Here is a 19,853-nt window from a genome sequence, read left to right on the forward strand (position 1 = left end):
GGGAGCCCAGAACCCCCATGTCAGGTGACTCCCAAATGTCTATAACTCAAGTTTGTGGGCACATGCAGCGCTCTTCTGGCCTTCACCAGCAGAGGCACACACGTCACATAGACTCACACAGACACATACAAATAAATGAATCTTAACATAGCTTGTGACTCATTTCAAGATAGCAATTTTTAATTTAAAACAAACTGGCAGAAAATTCATTGGTTTTCATCCTATTTTGTTCTTTGAACTTTATTTAGCTCACGGGGTTTCTAGGTCATCAGTAGATATTCTGTGGATAGTCACATGGCAGTGTCTCTGGAGATCTTTCTGTTCTGTTACTCCAGGGCTACTGAACAGAATTCAGTAAGGTTCTTTTGAATGTTTTTTTCTTGGAAACTAACATGACGCTTGAAATATAGACCAGTTGGATTGTATTACAACATTAAGCACGTTTTAGACTTTTTGTAATCGGTGCCACCTCCTAAATCTGTGGCAGCTAGTGAAAGACCAGAAAAAACATTATTAGGAGTCAATGTGATATGATGCTTTCATTCTAACAGTCTCATGGTATCTGTGCCAGATCTATATTTAATAATATTAGCTTATAACAACTCCAAGGGTGTAACTGTTTAAAACCACTTTTTAGTCACAATTCAAGGAGCTAGAGAGAAGGCTCAGCAGTTCAGAGCACTTGTTGCTACTACAAAGGACCCAGATTTGATTCTTAGCACCCACATCATAGCTCACAACCACTTGTAATTCCCATTCCAAGGGATCTGAACCCTCTTCTGATCTCTGTATTCATCGGGCATACACATGGTGCACACATACATGCAGGCAAAATACTCATATACATAAATTGGGCAAGATTGGGCAAGATTGAGAAATAAAATTCAAGAACCAGGTGTGGTGACACATGCCTTTTTAATCCCAGCACTTAGGAGGCAGAGGCAGGTGGATCTCAGTGAGTTTGAGGCCATTGTGAATTCTAGGACAGTTAAGGTTACATGGTAAGACTTTGTCTCAAAACCAAAAACAAAAAATCAAAAAGTATAGAGACAGCCAGGTGTGGTGGTACACACCTGTAATCCCAGCACTGGGAAGGCAGAGACAGGTCTTTGTGAGTTTCAGACAGCCTAGACTACATAGTGAGACTCTCAAAAAGCAAAATTAAATGAAACTTGATAAGCAGACACCCAGTTACCATGTCAGTGTTTCAGTGAAATTAAACAAGCTAGAATCTGAGCCAGAGGCACAAAACCTGAAGCCCAGAAGCACAATGGCCTTAATTTTCAAAGAACTCTCAAGTAATAGACAGAAATTAAAAATAAATGTATGGAAATAATGTATAGAAAATCTGTGTCTACTCTGGGAGGAATTAGGGGAGGGAGTTGGTGTCAAAACAATCCAAATACATTGTGCACATATGTGAAATTATCAAAGAATTGATTTAAAAATGTTGTATTAAAGAATGAAGGCTAAATAAATACAGGAGCCACTTGGAAAAGGTGGCAGTATCTTTATCTTCAAGTTTCTTAGTCCTAAGGAATTTCTCCTCATGGACTCACATTCTAACAGAAGAGACAAAGTAACTTTAGAAGTTTAACAAATTAGTCAAAATCTCCTGTCTTCCTAAAGAGCAGGGCAGACTTCCCTGTACTAACCCCTGCTGACTGTGTAATGCAGCCCGCTGCAGGCTGTACACTGTTGGGCTACCAGCTCCATCTGGTACCTGTGTAATGTAGCTAGCTGCAGGCTGTACACTGTTGGTCAGCCGTCTACACTGCCAGCTCCATCTGGTACCTGGTAAGTGGCTTTCAATCCCCTCTACTACACATGGATGTGTTTTTGAATGATTCTGCTACCCCAAGCTTATTCCCACTTCAGCAGTCATTTTATATATACTATTTTTTCTTCTCTACTCACCTCCTTTGTTTGAGTGGGCGCTCATTGTCTTGGGGACCTCAGCACAGGGAAGCCTTCCTGTGCTCTCGGAATACACCCCAGGCTTTCTCCAAGGCTCACTGTCACATTATGCATTGGTTGCTAATGCCCAGTTCTCCCTTTAGAGGCAAGAGCTTGGAGATAAGGTCCCTGTCTTTACCCAAGACCTATCTAAGACAGCTTTGTGAGAACACACACCCCTTAAATATTTTAATAGTGGGTATGAAGGCATCAGAAACTCCCGCTGTTGAGGGACATCTATAACTTTGGTAAGGCAAATATTCCCACTCTCAATGAGCTGATTAAAATCTGACCAAATGGTGCAGCTGTGTCAAAGCATCTTCTCACAGGGCCGTCCACCCAGAGATGGCTTCTCTGCCAATAGGAACGGCTTACAAAACTGTTAGAGTGCTAACCTTTGGAGATGGACATTAACATATCAGCCTGAGGAACTATCTCAGTAGGAAAAGGGTTTGCCAGCTCAGGCACAAGGACCCGGATTTGATTCCTAGTAACCATGTGAAGAAGCTGGTCGTGGTGGTACACATTTGTCATCCCAGTACTGGGGAGGTAGAAACAGATGGATACACAGGTCTTGTCCAGCCAGCCAGCTTGGCTAAATAGGTGAGCCCCAGGCCAGTGACAAAACCTGCCACTGTGACACAACAAGGTGCACAGCCCCTCAGGCCCCCACACCAACACACACACACACACACACACACACACACACACACACACTCACACACACACACACTCACACTCACACTCACACAGACACTCACTCATGAACATGCATGGACATCCCACCACCACCAACTCAACATTCTGCTTTCTGCAATGGTGGGAAATGCTCTACCATTGAGCTCCAGCCCAGCCCAGCTTTCCGCTATCAATATGGACATTCAATTGAAGAACTAATAATTCATTGTAACCCTTTAACACGATTTCTGAAAGCAATGATGAACCCGGCAAGTGACTGTGGCAGTAGGAATTTTGAGCGAGAGAGAATAGCACCATGTGAAGATATCTGGAGGGCAAGCAAAGATTTGAAGTCTCCTTCAAGCCACCTCCTGTGGTTGGCCAACTTTAACTGTACCTGTAGGACTTGCTTAAAGTGGAGATAAATCTGTAAAACCTCTTATATAATATAGAGAGTTTGAGCAAGTTGCCCAGAGTTTCACAGCTAATGCAGGGTGTCATTTTCACTGTGTTCTCATCTATTCCTGACCCCTGACCCATATTTTATAGAGATGCCCTAGAGCTACCTTCTAGAGGGTGCTAATGCCCAACTGTAGCTTCTGAAGTACCTGGACCAGCCTGGGCCTGTCAACTCCTCCTGGAATTGTGCATAAGATCTTGTCTGGGGGCAGAACAACCCTGAAAACTACAAACATCTTACACTTGCCTGCCTGCATCAGCAGAGCACTTTTCCTGTTAGCACTTCCATTCTGTACCCCCACTTCTGGCTACTGCACACACACACACACACACACACACACACACACACACACACACACACACACACACACACACACACACGAACTTGGATTCCAACTAACCTTTTCCATCCACAGCTCCTTCTTCCTGCTTTCTCCCCTCCTCTTGGGTCACCCTCACCTTCGCCTCATACTCATCAGCTAGTGATTTCCATTGCACTCTGTTATTCTGAAGGCCGTTCAGCATGGGGGTGATTTCTCTGTGAAACCGTGAGAACTCCTGCAGAGGATTCGAGGTGGGGAAACTAGTTAAGCAGACAGTTGATTTTCAATAGAGTTCATCTGTAGAAGAGAAGCTGTGAGGTGGCTGGGGTTTGGAGCTGCGGGGATGAGCCTAGGTGCTTCCCTAGCTTGGGAAAGGCAGGTGCTCTTTGCTGCCTGTCAAGTAGGTGTGTGCGTGGTTCAGATTTGAGTTCTTGCACATTTTATTCCGCTCTGAATGAATCAAAGTCAATGCTCAAAATACTATGGAGGAAATGACCTAGTGGTTTTCTTTGTTGGTAACTTTTTTTTTTTTTACTTTAGTTAGCTTTTTTGTTTTTTAGGCAAGGTTTTGCTGTATAGCCCAGGCTGGCCTAAAACTTAACCAAGTAGTCCAAGGTGACTTTGAACTCTTGATCCCCCTGCCTCCTGACTGCTGAGATTACAGGTGTGCACCACCACACTTGGCTCATGCTTTGAAAGAAAAATTCTCATTTAAATGATTATACTGTTCACTCAAATAATTTGTTTACATACCTTATATACAAAAGTACAAACAAAATCAATAAATCCCACTTGAAGTTTGGGGAGCTCGTCTTTTTTGTTTCTGTCCATCATAGGCTAGAAAGAGAAGTAAATCCTTATAAGATGTTTTCCTGAGATTCAGGGTTGTTTTTGAAATAAGTGACTCGGATTTTTACAGGGTCTTTACAATTGGTTGCTGCTGCAGCACTGTTCTTTCCAAATCACCTTGTTCCCAAAATTCATTTGCAACGAGAAGTGCCACCTGCAAAAGACAGAGGCATGGTTTGTAATACCCACTGTCAGCAGAGAGCTTCTGTCATGTCAGCATGAGTGACATCTAAGGGCGGGATTTTCCAGTCAATGCTTGAGGTGTCATCAAGTCGGCAGCTCTGAAGCTGTAAAAAAGATGCCACTTACAGGTTATACTGAAATGGGGAAGGGTTTTCTTCCTGTTTGAGGGTTCTGGACTAACTCTGAGTATGTCTTCTATTTGTATTGCTATCACTTGTCAGTTAAGGGGTGATGGGAGGATGTTGAATTTCTCAAACCAAGATGCCTGGAGCCCTCACTTTTTCCAGTCCTCTTATTAGCTGTGGTCTTCTAGCATAGGGTTGCATAGGATACACACACACACACACACACCAAAGAGAGAGAGAGAGAGAGAGAGAGAGAGAGAGAGAGAGAGAGAGAGAGAGAGAGAGAGAGAGATACACATGTATCCTGACAGCATGTGAGGATAATCAAGTGTTAATTCATGTAATAAAAATGAATACACCTTGATGGACAGACATTTGTTAACTGAAATTAACTTCCACCTGACATTGGTGGAAGCCAGAATTGCCATGAAGAAAGTGATGGGACCTCGTCTTTCAGATGCTCAGAGTATAGTAAGAACAGTTTGCCCTCGGTGTGGTACCTTCTACAACACTAATAGGCTTACTGCTATGCATGAAGGAGGGAGAAGGAAAAGAGGCACATGAGGCCAGAGGGAGGCGGCATTTCTGTTGTACCACTGAGAGTGAGCAGTAGATATTTAGATAAAAAGGAGGGAGAGACTCTAAGAGAAAAATGCATGGACCCCAGCGAATGGGAAGGGACACGATCTCCTGAGCTAATTGGGAGCATGATGGTAGGGGACAGGGAGCTACCAGAATGAGAGGAGGAGAAGATGAGGGGAGAGGAGGAAATGGAGGACCAGAAATGTTGAGTTGGGGGAAGAATAGAGGAGAGAAGAATGAGAGATACCATATCAGAGGGAGCCATTATAGGTCCGAGGAGAGATCTGGCACTAGGGAGATTTCCAGAGACCTACAAGGATGACACAAACTGGCAATCTAGGCAATGATGGAGAGGATAACCTAAATGCCCTTCCCCTATAATGAGACTGATGACTACTTTTTATGCCATCCTAGAGCCCTCATCCAGTGGCTGATGGAAGCAGAGGCAAACACCCACAGATAAACACTGAACTGAACTCTGGAACCTAGTTGCAGAGAGGGAGGAATGAAGATCAAAGGGGTCGGGACTAGGCTGGTGAAACCCACAGAATCAGCTGGCCTGAACAAGGGGGGGGAGCACATGGACCCCAGACTGCTGCCTGGGAGGCCAGCACAGGACGGAATCAGACCCCAGAACACGGATGTCAATGAGGAGGCCTCGGCATTCTATGGGGCCCCTGGTAGTGGATCAGTATTTTTCCCTGGTGTAAGAAGGGACTTTGAGAGCCCATCCCACGTGAAGGGATGCACTCTCAGCCTGGACACATGGGGGAGGGCCTAGGCCCAGCCCAGGATGATGTGGTGGACTTTGGGGAGCCCCGTCGAGGTCCCTACCCTGCCTGGGGAGCAGAGGGGGGATGGGGTGGGATTGGGGAGGGGAGGGAGAAGGGATTGACATGTGAAGCAAGCTTGTTCCTAATTTGAACTAATAAAAAAAATTAAAAGAGACTGCCTGAATCTTATCCCAGAGCTTGTAGTGTGTGGTGACAGCTTGGGGTGATGGGTAATGGCCCCAGGAGGGTGAGGGAGGGACAGGCAATGACAGGCACGTGCACTCTGTCGGGGAGGATGAACTTAGGTCTCCAGGCCAAAGCTCCCTGTATCACATGGTTGTTTCTGTACAAGTTTTCTGAAAAGAAAGTAGACTTGTTTTTTGTTTTTCGTTTTAGGACAGTGTCTTGTTATGCTATCCAGGGTCGCCTTGAACTGACAGTCATTCTGTCTTAGTGTCTCAGGTGCTGGCATTACAGGTGTGCATCATCACACCCAGTTTTTTAAAAAAAAAATGTACTTCTTAAAAACAAATAAGTGAGCTTAGCTCACACAGCAAGTTCCAGGTTCAGTAAAGAGACCTTACCTCAAAAAGTAAGGTGGAGAGCATTTGAGAAAGACATCCCAGCTTTGGCCTCTGGCTTCCACTCCTGCTCTTCCAGAGGAGCCGAGATCTGTTCCCATCACCCACATCAGCTCCGGACTTCATCTAACCCTAGCTCTAGAAGATCCTATGATGTCTTCTCCTGTAGCACCACATGTACAAACTCTCTGCCTCTCCCTCCCTGCCCTCTCCCCTCCCTCCCCTCTTCTCCCTCCATCACACACACACACACACACACACACAATTTAAATGTTATTCAAAAATATATGAAGATAACTTTCTTGAGGCCTTTATTTATGAAGGCTCCTGTGTCATGTATGTAAAGCTTAGTTTCTCTTTGCAGGCCATCTTTTACCTAACTACTTTTACTTTTACTGCAGCCACAAACCAAGGATGGCTGGGAAAAAGCGTATTTGCCCTCCCCCACAATGGGTTCCAAATGACTTTTTCTTTCTAGATATAATAATCAGGATGGGTTGTTGAACCAAAGTAATTCTGGCTCTTCTGCTGACGGTTTCACCTAGGTGTCATTGAAAAAAAACAAAAACAAAAACAAGGCAGCTTCTTCCAACTAATTAATGAGAAAATAAATAGCTAAGCCCTCACCCCAAAGTAGGTAAAGAACAGGCCTGACTGTGGATGCTCAGTCAGAACCTTCCAGAAGAGCCCAGGGAGCAATGCTAGCCAAGTAGAGTGAACAATACCTTCCACCAGGGCCTGTTCTGACTTACCTGCCTACTGAAGAGCTCACATTTGATAGGCCTTATTATGCAGCCCAGGTTGTCATTGAACCCTGTATCCTCCTACCTAAAAATTTTATAGCTTGTCCAATAATAAGGAATTCTGGCCCCCACTTTCACCCCCCTCCATTTTCTTTCCAAAGCCTTCTGTGTTTCCCTTGTTCTGAGACATATTCCAATGACCCACTGACCTGCTGCTGTTTGTAAAGACTAGAATAGGACTCTGAGTTTGCCAAAGAATACTCTGTGGTCCTTCATGGGATTTAGGCAAGACCTGATATGTGTGGTAAGGAAAGAAATGCCTCAGGACTTGCCTGACTCTGCACTTCCCAGGCCTTGATGATGGCAGACAGGTGTGTGACAAGTCACAGATGTGTGATGGGTCACAGGTGTGTGACAGGACAGGAAATGCTGCTGGACTTGCTTGACTGCACCTCCCAAGGCTTAATGGTAGCAGAGCAGATCACAGGTGTGTGTCAGGTCATAGGTGTGGGATGGTGGGCCACAGATATGTTACAAGTCACAGGTGTGTGACAGGATAGGAAATGCTGTGGGACTTGCCTGACTCTGCACCTCCCAGGGCTTAGTGATAGCAGACAGGTCACAGGCAGTCATCATCATGGCCCTTGTGAAGAGAACAAAAACTATTAAACTAGAACAAATACAAAACCTGCTGTTTCGCTAACAAGAAATTAATATTCTCACTGCTCACATAATGACCTCCTTTTTGGTTGGGTCGGTGGTTACATATTTGATGGCTTCTTCTTCACTTTGCATTTGTTCACAGGCATCAACGATCTTTTGAAACATGGTTCTCTTCCTGGAAAAGATACAGCTGTGCATCAATTTTTCCACAGAAAATGATCCTAAGTTCGTGCTTTTCAGATTCTATGTTCCCACTCTGACTTGGGCTGTCTGCCTAGCAGGGGCCAAAAGCCAGGGTTGAGAGTAGGCAGTTCTGACTATCTCTGGCATAGAGAGGTCCGGAGGCAGAAAAAATACAAACCACAGAGTGGTGAGAACCCATGAAAGTCTGAATTCAGTAAAACCAAAAGTTCAAATAAGAAAAAAGCAAACCAGAGATACAAAGGCCAGGAGTTGTACCATCCTAACACACACTCCCAACAAAAACACAGAAGGAAGCCAAATACATGGATGACTGATCTCACTGGCAACTGGGAAACACAGACCTAAACAGTGGACATCTTCTCATACTCAATAGGTTAGAAAACTAAAATCCAATGTGTCCAGATCAAGAGTACTTTCAGGGGCTGGAGAGATGGCTCAGTGGTTAAGAGCACCGACTGCCCTTCCAGAGGTCCTGAGTTCAATTCCCAGCAACCACATGGTGGCTCACAACCATCCATTATAAGATTTGGTGCCCTCTTCTGGTGTGCAGATGTACATGGAAGCAGAATGTTGTATACATAATAAAGAAATAAAATCTTAAAAAAAAAAAAGAGTACTTTCAGATATGGGATCAGAGGGCCCCCGGCATGCTGCTGGTAGGATGTCAACAGTGGAGCTCAACGCTGCAAAGTGGTGAATACAAAACACAAGTGCACCTCACCACACTCCCACCTCTACATATAGAAACTTGATTAGATGCACAACGATCTGCAATGTAGCATTTTGGGCAATAATGGAGATGACAATCAATTTATTTGTATGGAGGAGTGTAGAGGAAATACTGTCTATCCAACAGTTAAACACCGTGTAATTGAAGCAAGTGAATTGGCTTTCTGTGTATTACCAAGGTTAAGTCTTTCCTTTCTTTCTTTCTTTCTTTCTTTCGTTTTTTCTTTCTTTCTACCTACCTACCTATCCATCTATCTAACCATCACATCTATCTATCTATCTATCTATCTATATCTATCATATATCTATTTCTGTATGTGTGCTTGTTTGTGTGTGAGGGGTGAGTAGGGAAGACGGGATAGGTGCACATCTATGTGTAAAAGCCAGAGTTGGACATCAGGTGTCTTTCCTTGATGGGTCCTTTCCAGCTGTCCTCACTAACATTCTCTCCTTATACTGGGGATACCATTGCTTCCTGTCACTCTTGGCTTTTTATCTAGGTGTTGAGGAATCCAAACTCTGATCTTCATACTTATATGGCATTTGCTTTACCTACTGAGCCCTCTGGCCTTCCCTTTAATCCTTTTTAATTGCATGATTGTTTGGTTTCCTTGGGGTCTTGCCTTGAATCTGATATGCTAGTGAATGCCTTATAATCCACTTGTAGTGCTTCAACATGAATATTTTTAATCAATCTAGAAGTGTCATGTCACCAAAGGCAGTGTGGGAAAAGCAAGTTGCAGAAATATATTTGCAGACAGTATGGTGTTATATATGGAAAAAAAATCTAGACACACTCACCAGTGCCACATCGTAACATGAGTGTAAAGGATGGAGCATATCAGTATCAGATGGCTTTCTTTGGAAGGCAAAGAGGACTTTGGGATGAAATAGGGATGGAGAGCCCCAACTATATCACTGCTTTTCTTTCTGTCCTTAAAAACTGAGCCAGGTGGTGGTACACACCTTTAATCCCAGCACTTGGGAGGCAGAGGCTGGTGGATCTCTGAGTTTGAGGCTAGCCTGGTCTACAGGTGAGTTCCAGGATATCCAGGGCTACTCAGAGAAACCTTGCCTCAAGGAAAACCAAAGACTCCTGGATTCTGAAATATATGACATGATGGGTCACCACTGGTGGGTTGTGAGGCCTGGGTGTCTGGGTACCATTACGTTGTCCTAAGCATTTGTCGTTATAGCTGAACTGTTTAATAGTTAGATTTTTAAGGAAGATTAACAAGGCAAAATTTGGCAGTGCCAAATTCACCAAATACTTGGATACTATAAATAGCCTAATTCTTTCTAGTCAGTGTTCACCATGAAACTTATATTTCACTTAGAATGTGCAGATGTTTGGCATATCTGGTCTCCTTGTCCCTCTGCTGTGTAAAAACTCAAGTTTTGTGAGTTTAGTTTGTGTGTTAGAATCATCAAGATTGTTCAATCCAAAACTCTCACAGGATCAAATTTCTGAGCCTGAAATTAACACATACCAGATTCTGGGCAAGCATTCTAGCATTGAACAAATCCAGTTAAATACTAGATTCTGGACCATGGTGAATTACTGGGACTAACAGCCATGGTGTGCAGTTTTGTGACATTATTCTGTATCCTTCCGTTTGAGCTGCAGATCACAGGGCAGGCTTGTGCTTTCAAAGTAAATCTCCAAAACAGAGTAAGTTCACTGTCAGACAACTGTTCTGAGGATAACTGCCATTCCAAAAAGAAAACAGATTTGTGAGCCTGATTTTAAAAATGTATGCATATGTGTGGATGCCTACAGAGGCCAGATGGAACATCACGTCCCTGAAACCAGAGTTAGAGCCCATTGTGAGACACCCAGTGTGGGTCCTAAGAATCCAACTCCAGTCCTCTGCAAGAATATCAAATGCTCACAGGTCATCTCTCCAGCCACATGAACAAGCCTTTAACTTCAGTGCAGTTCATGGAAGGCAGAACCATGCTGGACCCAGGAGCATCCTGATACTTACTTGAAATACAAAGCCAGGTCAGTGGCTATTATTGCAACTTCAAACAAATGGATCACTGTTTCAAACTGCCGCTTGCTTAAATTCTGGAAGATGTTTAAACTCTGTAAGATGAACAATTCACAATAAAATACAATCAGAAATTGACCTTTGGTTCAACAAACAAAACAAAACAAAACAAACGACACTTAGTGACTTGATATAGCCTGTCTTTCAAAAATCTGTGATGTCTTTTTTAAATTATTTATTTTTATTTAATTGCATTGGTGTTTTGCCTGTGTGGATGTCTGTGTGAGGGTGTCAGATGTCCTGATCCTGGAGTTACAGACAGTTGTGAGCTGCCATGTGGGTGCTGGGAATTGAACCCAGGTCCTCTGGAAGAGAAGCCAGTGCTCATAACCACTGAGCTATCTCCCTAGATTCTGATGTCTATTTTTTAATCTCAGGGTTTAAGTACATATCTCTACTCTACTTTGAGTAGGTCATTTAAACTCTAAAAATAGGCTCAGCTACTCTATGTCTACATTTTAGAATAAATAATTTGTTCTCTTTCAGTACCATGTGAAAATATAACAATAGAATAAAAACTTGTATTAGTTGAGGCACTGTAAAAAAAAAAAAAGGATTTCTGGGATGTACAATGGTTAGCCATGTGTCACTGTTGGCCAGCTAATTCTAGAGTAACAACAAAACCACTGTGTTTCAGAAACTTCCGTCTACACTGATATTCGCATATATAGGAAAAAAACAAACAATGACCCTCTCTGAGTTATCCTTAAAATACTTTCTTGCAATATTTCACAAAGAATTAGTAGAGCTCTTTTTCAGAGTTTCTCATTAATAATCTCTTCATATATGAATCATTTTCATTTCTTCATTTTCTAGATTACCAGACTATAAAACTTGGAGTGGTTATTAAAAGTGGTGGTATTCTGGGTGGACCACTTTAGTCATGCAGGACAGAGGACAGATGTACAATGGTATTGCCAATGAAGGGGGTAGTGACAATATATAGGACAATTCCACTGGAGAGAAAGGCAATATAATCTGTAGGCCAGTGTGGAGACCTACATATAATGCAGAAAGAAATATTGAGTATTTCATACCTTACCAGCTTCTAACTGCTTCATGAATGCCTCTATGACAAACCATAAAGCAGAGAGGTTAAGTAACTTGCTTTGGGTTACACACCTAGAGCAGGGCAGGGTAGCCTGTCCACACGGTGGGTGCTCTCAGTTTTTGCCCCATGCTGCCTTTCAGCAAGAAGCCTGGGGCCAGGTCTCAACTTTACATGATAGCTTCATAAGCTAGACACAGCCCTAACATCTGCCTTTGTTTTCTCAACTGGGATAAACTTGTCCTTCCAACTGCCTAACACATAGTCTGTGCTCAATAAAAACCCATGCAAGGTCAGCTCCAGTGAAGAAAACATGGGGAATCAGTCAGAGATTAAAACTGCTACAAGTTAACTCACTGTGGTATCTCTATTATGATAAGATTATGTATTATGCAGAGTTTTGAGAACAGCTCCTGGTTAAAATAAAATTAAACAAAATCTTCAACATCAAACCAAATCTGGCTATCAGTCATTCCAGAAGACTTGTGAGTTTTTGTCCAAGAACTCAAGTTCTAGACATGACAAGTTTTCACGGAGGCCATCTTTTTACATCATCTGGACCAAAAACTGGCATTTCTCAAGGCATACGTAGCTAGTAGACAGGAATCTATCATTTGCTTTGTTAAAATGTTGATTTCATTGTCACAACTATAGTCAGTATTTTTAGATGAGCAGAATCAAGCAATGGCCAGCAAACTCCCGCATTACAGGGACAGAACTGTCTGGATTAAAATCATATTCCTATTTGGGACTGTTCACAATGACTCCACTAGGCATCTCAGTCCAGATCCAATGTGGGTTTCCTCTGTGTGATCTCATGTAGCCCAGGCTATGTAGCCAAGAATAAGCTTGGATTCCTTATCCTTCTGCCTTCCCCTTCTAAGTGCTGGGGTTACAGGCATTCCACCACACCACTGCCACCAGGCTACATCAGCAAAGTTCATCCAGTCTTAATAGAATGCCCATTTCTGGGTTGTAGAATTTGAATGCCATCATTTCCATTTATATTCTTCCTCTACATTTCACCTATTACTTGAATTTTTATAGTGGAGCTAGGTGGGGTTTTTTATTACTAAGCTAGTAATTCTTAAAATATACAAGCATGTAGCATTTCATCTCCTTATCTCTGCACATTATTCTGAAAACATTATAGAAAGGAAGGTATGCCAAAACAAGCCAGGAAGCCCAGTTTTAGGCACACCAGTGCCTAATTGCTTAGCTGGTGTGTGTTTGTGTGCTGGTGTGTGTTTGTGTGTGCTATTCACTCAGGTCACAAGCTGATTTCTGTCTGGTTGGAATACAGGCAGTCCTATGTATCAAACTCCATGTAAGAGAAGTGCATTTCGGTTCAATGTATTACAATATGAAAAACAAATGTCTGAGTGATGCCCACAAGAGCCAAGATTGCTGAACAAATTCCAAGGATTTCTCCTGTTAATGTATGAAAACTTTTAGTGGACTTATTTTCTTTACATAATAATAAAAAGGCTACACTGTTTTCCTAAAATATAAAAGGCATATATCGTGAGCTAAAGTGTCAATTTTTTGTGGTCAATTTGACTGCTCATAAATACGCTGTGTGATTGTGTTGTCTAGCAACCATATTGACAGAGCTTTACACATCTGCAATTAGAGATTGAATAGCATTGTAGACAGGTCCTTGAAAAGACAGTATACAATACTGAGAGGCAATATTCCTTTTTAGAAAGAAGAATAATCGTTTGCATTGCCATCAAAGCCAGGCTTTGTACTTTGTGTCTCTGATGCTGTTAAACAACTTAGTCAAAAGAGGAAGTGGCTTGTTTTAGCTTGCAGAACACAGCCCATCATTGGGGGAAGCCACGGCAGGAACCTGAGGCATGAGCCTGAGGAAGGCTCCAACGGAGGAACACTCCTTACCGGCTTGTTCCACAGGTTCACACTCAGCAAAAGTCTTGAACAACCCAGGACCACTTGGCACTGCCCACAGTGGGCTGGACTCTCCTACATCAATTAACAATTAGGAAAATGCTTGATAAATGGGCCCACAGGCTAAACTGAGGGAGGGGATTCCTCCGCTGAGCCTCTTTCTCCCCAGCTCTTCCCAGCTCTCCCCAGTGGACAATTAAGAATAGCCATCACACTAGGTTAGACTGCAAAACAAAGACCATAAAAAACACAGAAAAGTTTACCTCTATTATAAACGGTCAAAACCCAGAAGGGGAAACATGTAAGTTACTAGGTGCCTTCTACATTAGGAGGTGGCAAACTCAGCTGAAGTTCTGTGAAGCACAGTGGAACTGACAGATCAGAGCTGACTTCGCCTCACTGTGGTGTGAAGAGGGATGCCCAGAAAATACTTCAGGAATACTGCCCAGCAAAGACCGTCCCACAGCAAAACAAAGGCTCCCAACAAGCTAGGCATTGACAGGAGATTCCCATCTCCCTGAAGCCCTTCCATCTACCCACTCTTTCCTTTCCTTGTTGTAAACCAGGAATCACCCATGCCCTGAATTGTGTTCCGTCTCCAACTGGAAGCGGTGTGTCTATTCCCTTCCTCAGCCTTTAATCCTCATGCGATGCTAAGTAGTCTCTCTGTGTAAAACACCACTTCCTTCATGCTAAAAACAAGTCCTTTGAGTTCTTCCACGCGCCCAGAAACCCCTGGAATAAAGTTAATAGAGAGAAGCAGCATCACTTCTCCCCGTGGAAGGGGAGTGCTACAGCCAATCGTGTGGGTTCGGGGGGCTGGATGCCACTTCCTGCCTAAGCCATCATGACCCTTCTTTTTCTCCCACGAATGGAGCTTGACACGGGGCCTCTCTTGAGGAAGCTGTTTTATTTTATCTCATATCTTGATCGAACCTACATTACCAAAACTTGACTTTCTCCAAAGTCCACACCACACTCTGCAGGGTGTGCCCATGAGCAGGAAGAGCAGTGGCTGCCTAGCTGTAACTCCCCCTTGTCATTTATATAGCATGACCAGGAAGAGCAGTGGCTGCCTAGCTGTTACTCCCCCTTGTCATTTATATAGATGCTTCAATGTGCACAGAGCCCTTTTGCATTCTTCACCAATGGGCCCAGAGTTTCTGTGACTTTTGTCCCTCTTTTCTTCTTGATCTTAACTACTTAAAGCTTGGTATTTCAAAACCTAGATGCAGTGTAGCAACTTCTGTCTCTGCACTGAGGCAGGGACATGTAAACCATACTTGGATAAGGGGACACATCGCCAGTGTACTGAAGACCCCCCCTCCCCCAGCACTTGGGGTAGTCTTAGTTCCAGAACCTGTAAGCTTCTCTAGAGACAAACTCTCATACCTCATCCTGCAAGAGAGTCTTGCTATATTCCAGGTGATGTCGCTCTAAAATGGAAGTCCCATGAAGCTTTGCAAGTGGAGATGCTGACCTAGGAAGAAAAGGATACAGCATAGCTTTATCAGCTTAGAGATTACACAGAAGAAATCCATCCAATACAGCATCTTCACTCTTCTAAAGTGAAGTTCATGTCTTGTCTCCTTCCCTACTCAATGTCTATGAAATGGTCAAATACAAAATGTTGGGAAAGATTATTTTTAATTTAGAAGGTAAGAAAGTGTTACCTGTGAGGCATGGTGATGCATATCTTTAATCCTAGCACTTGGGAAGCAGGCAGATGGCTCTCTGTGAGTTCAAGGACAACTTGGTCTACTCTACATAAGGAATTTCAAGACAGTCAGAGCTACATAGTGAGACACTGTCTCCAAAAAGTAAAAAATAAGCGGGGGGAGAGGGGGCAGGGCCTCCAATATCTAAGTGGTTGAATTATTTGAATTATTTAAACTATTAAGTCTTATCTCTAAATATAAAATCTTAGGGTCCCTGGACTGTGATACTCCTATGACTTATGTAACATCCAGCAACTGTGGAAGTTCATGAACTGTCTGCATAGACTTCCATTAATAGTTTCCAAGCTGGGCCTGGGGGTCACAAACCTATTGAGGTAGGAGGATTACAAGATTGAGACCAGCCTGGGCTACATAGCAAGACCCTGTCTCAAAAACCATGAACTTAATTAATTAGTTAATTAATAATTCTAGGAAACAAATACAAGTTAGCATAAAGTGACATTTTTTTCCTCCCCATGACAATGCCATAAGTTCAAAAGTAAGATTCCCCATTTGTTAAGAACTAAAGGACAGCTCTCTTCAAGTGAGTACTCTACTTCTTTTTTTTTTTAAGAAGTTATTTATTTATTATGTATACAAAATTTTGCTTCCATGTATATCTACACACCAGAAGAGGGCACCAGATCTCATAACAGATGGTTGTGAGCCACCATGTGGTTGCTGGGAATTGAACTCAGGACCTCTGGAAGAGCAGTCAGTGCTCTTAACCTCTGAGCCATCTCTCCAGCCCCAGTACTCTACTTCTTGATACTATTTTTCTTCAATGCCTTCTGTGCCAGGAGGGGACGACACAGTGAACATAAAAAGGTAAAAAGAAGCCGAACCAGGGTGGTGCATGCCTTTAACCCCAACGCCCTGGAGGCAGAAGTAGGTGAATCTCTGTGAGTTCAAAACTAGCCTGATCTACAACAGCCAAGGTTGTTACACAGAGAAACCTTGTTTCAAACAAACAAACAAGCAAACAAACAAACAAACAAACAAACAAAAGCAAAAGAAAGAAAACGTGACAAGAGATTGAAACTAAAATTCTGCTATTACTATTCCATGGAAATAGTAATAAATCTTTTAAAGGATGATATGGCAGCTCTAGAGAATTTTCATTTCGCAAACAGAGAACAGAACTTTGTGGGGAGAGAGGCATTGCCAAGTCACCAGCAGGGCCAGTAACCCATATGATAATTGATCATTTAAAACAAATACTTCAGCATCTATACAATGTCAGCACTGGAGTTTTGTTTTTTGTTTTTTTTTTTTTAAGTTCAGTTTCAATTAGAAGAGAGTGAAATGTTTAATTCTTTTAGGACATTGCAGAAAACTCAGCACTAAATGGGATCCATATTCCATATGACCTCCTCCCAGGGCTCCAGGAATCACTACACAAAAGGGAACAAATGTCTAAAAGGGGACAGAAAGAGTCTGAGAACCAGAGGTACTGGATGACCCCAAGGAAATAATGTCTTCTAGACACAGCAGGGCAGCAGCTCCGATGAACTCGCACAGTGGTGGTGACATCATACACAAAACCTGTACAAGCCCAAGCCAGACCAAATCCCAGCATAGAGTAGGAGCTGAACACAAATCCCCACTCCTGGCCATAGAGCTATTGGCAGTTATTAGCGGCTGGGGGAAAGGAAGGGCCAGTTTTCTCTAAGTGTGAAGCCCCTGCAACATAGATCTGGCTCTAGTAGAAGACCACACATTGAAGAATATTTGGATGGCACAAGCTGGTTTTGGTGATAATAAGACACAAAGTTGGGTGGACGGGGAGAAGAAAAGGGTGGGTCTGGGAAGAGTCAGAACAAGCGGAGTAAATACGATTAACACTTGTACAAAAACTCAGAGAATTAACGAAAATTATTAAAAATTTAAATTGGTCAAATTTGTTATTGGGAAGCTAAATATCTACTCATTCTTGAAGTAACACGTGACACATGACTGTTACTGAGTTGGTGAATGCTCCACTACACAGAGAAATTAGCGAACAAGAGACAGCAGCATGCCCTTCTACACCAAAGGAGTTTAAGATTTCAGATAATGGGACACATTCATACCATGAGCCTCCTTACACCAATATCCCTAGGACACAGGGCACCTAGAAAGAACTGCCAAAAATACTTATGATGTATTTAATGATAAGGAAGCATTGAATATATCCAGATGGAAAGGGATGCTAGAGAATAACTTGCCTAGACTCTTCAAAAACAGTATCCTGAGACACAACGAGATGAAGAAACTACCTTAAATTAAAGGAGGATAAAGATAATCAACAATGATAAGCAACAAATAATCTTTGATCATATCTCGAATCAGTTTGGGGTGCTGTGAAGGACAGTATTGAGATAACTAGAAAAGTTATTACTTTTAATTTAATTAACTAATAATTAGTTTGCACTGAATAATTGCACAGCTGTAAAATTCCCTTGGGGTGGGAGTGGGGCCTGTGCCGTTTCTCTCTGCATACATTTCCTCTTATGCCTGGGGAGCACATGCTGAAATACTTAGGAACAAAATGCCTGCGTGATTACAAATGACTCACAAATACTTCGGTAACAAAAAAGAAGTAGAAAATGGTGTGATTTGTGCATGAGGGAATGGGGAGATTGGTTCTGTAATTGCTCAAACAGATGGTCTATAAATAATCACTGAGAGCATCAGAGATTTGGGATGAGAAAACGATGCCAAGGCAGTGTGAGACGCCCTTCTGTGGAAACCCAGTGACAGAGAGGAGGTGATTTCAGCCAGTCACTTGGGACAGCACCTCCCTCATAGAATCTTCCATGGATGCTGGGATATGGATTGTGTTCACCCAGCTTTCACGAATATAGCTGGAGGAGTACCCAGGAGTGTGGCTTCATTGACTGTCTCACAATGGATTTCCTGAAGCTTCTTTCCAGTCACGTGCCTGGAGCCCTGCCCTTGGCTCTGTTCTGAAGCGTGTTACTGACACTCAAATGAACATCAGTGGAAACATGACTACCTGATTTCCATATGACAAAAACCTGGGAGAAAAAAAGCTTAAACCATGGTCTGACAAAGTGTGACTTAAATGGATATTTATTTATTTATTTATTTATTTATTTATTTATTTATTTCCTTTATTCTTCTCTCATACATTACATCCTGGTCTCTACTTCCCCTCCCTCCACCCCTCCCGTTTCCCTCCCCCACCTTCCCTCCTCCCCTGATCAATTCCTCCTCTGTTTCTCACACCAAAAAAGAGCAGGCCTCCCAGGGATATCTACCTGCATGGTCCAACAAGGTATAGTAAGACTGGGCACAGACCCTCATCACAGCTGGATACAGCAACCCAGTAGGATCAAAGGGGTCCCAAGTGCAGCAAGAGAGTCAGAGATAACCCCCCCCCTCTCTCTCTCTCTCTCTCACACACACACACACACACACACACACACACACACACACACACACACACACACGCAAGCGCTTCCATTGTTGGGAGTCCCACGAGAACACCAAACTACAATTAAGAGCAGGTTAAGGAATTAAGGGCTGGTAAGATGGTTCAGTGGTTAAAGGTACTTGCCAATAAGCCTGAGTTTGATACCCAAAGGATCCACAGGACACACAGAGAGAACTGGCTCCTTCTGATCTCCAAATGTATGTGGTGGTACTCAAGCACACACAGACACACACACAGACACACACACACACACACACACACACACACACACACACACACAAATCAATAAATGTAATTTTAACATTTTTTAGGGAGATGAAATTTCCGTAGGATTGAATATAGAGTACTTCAAGGCCTGTCTGGATTACCATGTCAAATTTGGGAATCCACACTTTTGAAATAACAGAAATACTGGAGTGAGTGCAGAGGCTCACGATAAACTATGTGGTGGGAACTACTGTTTAAAGAGTAGTTTAAGCTGGGCAGGGTGGTACATGCCTACAATCCCAGCATGCAGGAAGCTGAGGCAGGAGGGTCATGAGTTTGAGTCAGCTTACACTGTGTAGCGAGATCCTGTTCCTCCAAGGCAAATGCCTCAAAGTTTTCAAAACCTTAGTGTGTTCAGCCTGGAAAGGAAATATTTTGGTAAGAAAGATGTTATAATTCTTTTTAATACATGAAGGAGGGACAATGGGTGAGAAACCATGCTTATTCCTGCAGATCCAGAAGCCCAAACTAGGAGAAATACAAATTATATAGAGAGACCAATTTCGGTTCAATATCAAAGCGAGCAGACCATTGTTAGGATCATACCAGAATGGAGGGAGTCTCTGCCCTG

General features: G+C 42.9%; 1 protein-coding gene across 2 annotated transcripts in view; it reads right to left on the bottom strand.

Moving 5' to 3' along the window:
• Positions 1 to 425: 425 nt before the first annotated feature.
• Pde6c (phosphodiesterase 6C) overlaps positions 426 to 19,853 on the bottom strand; it is a 47,826-nt gene continuing 28,398 nt past the window's right edge. Inside the window, exons 15-22 of one of the 2 annotated variants that reach the window (XM_027407437.2) lie at positions 15,251 to 15,338; positions 10,837 to 10,937; positions 7,983 to 8,090; positions 7,832 to 7,895; positions 4,345 to 4,419; positions 4,170 to 4,253; positions 3,495 to 3,651; positions 426 to 487 (exon numbers count right to left, since the gene is read on the bottom strand). In XM_027407437.2, coding sequence (XP_027263238.1) covers positions 426 to 487; positions 3,495 to 3,651; positions 4,170 to 4,253; positions 4,345 to 4,419; positions 7,832 to 7,895; positions 7,983 to 8,090; positions 10,837 to 10,937; positions 15,251 to 15,338 — 739 coding nt within the window. The remainder of the gene's footprint in view (positions 488 to 3,494; positions 3,652 to 4,169; positions 4,254 to 4,344; positions 4,420 to 7,831; positions 7,896 to 7,982; positions 8,091 to 10,836; positions 10,938 to 15,250; positions 15,339 to 19,853) is intronic. The other variant, XM_027407439.2, reaches the window with a different exon arrangement.

This window comes from Cricetulus griseus, chromosome 3 (genome assembly GCF_003668045.3).
Source record: "Cricetulus griseus strain 17A/GY chromosome 3, alternate assembly CriGri-PICRH-1.0, whole genome shotgun sequence".
Classification (NCBI taxonomy): Eukaryota; Metazoa; Chordata; class Mammalia; order Rodentia; family Cricetidae; genus Cricetulus; species Cricetulus griseus.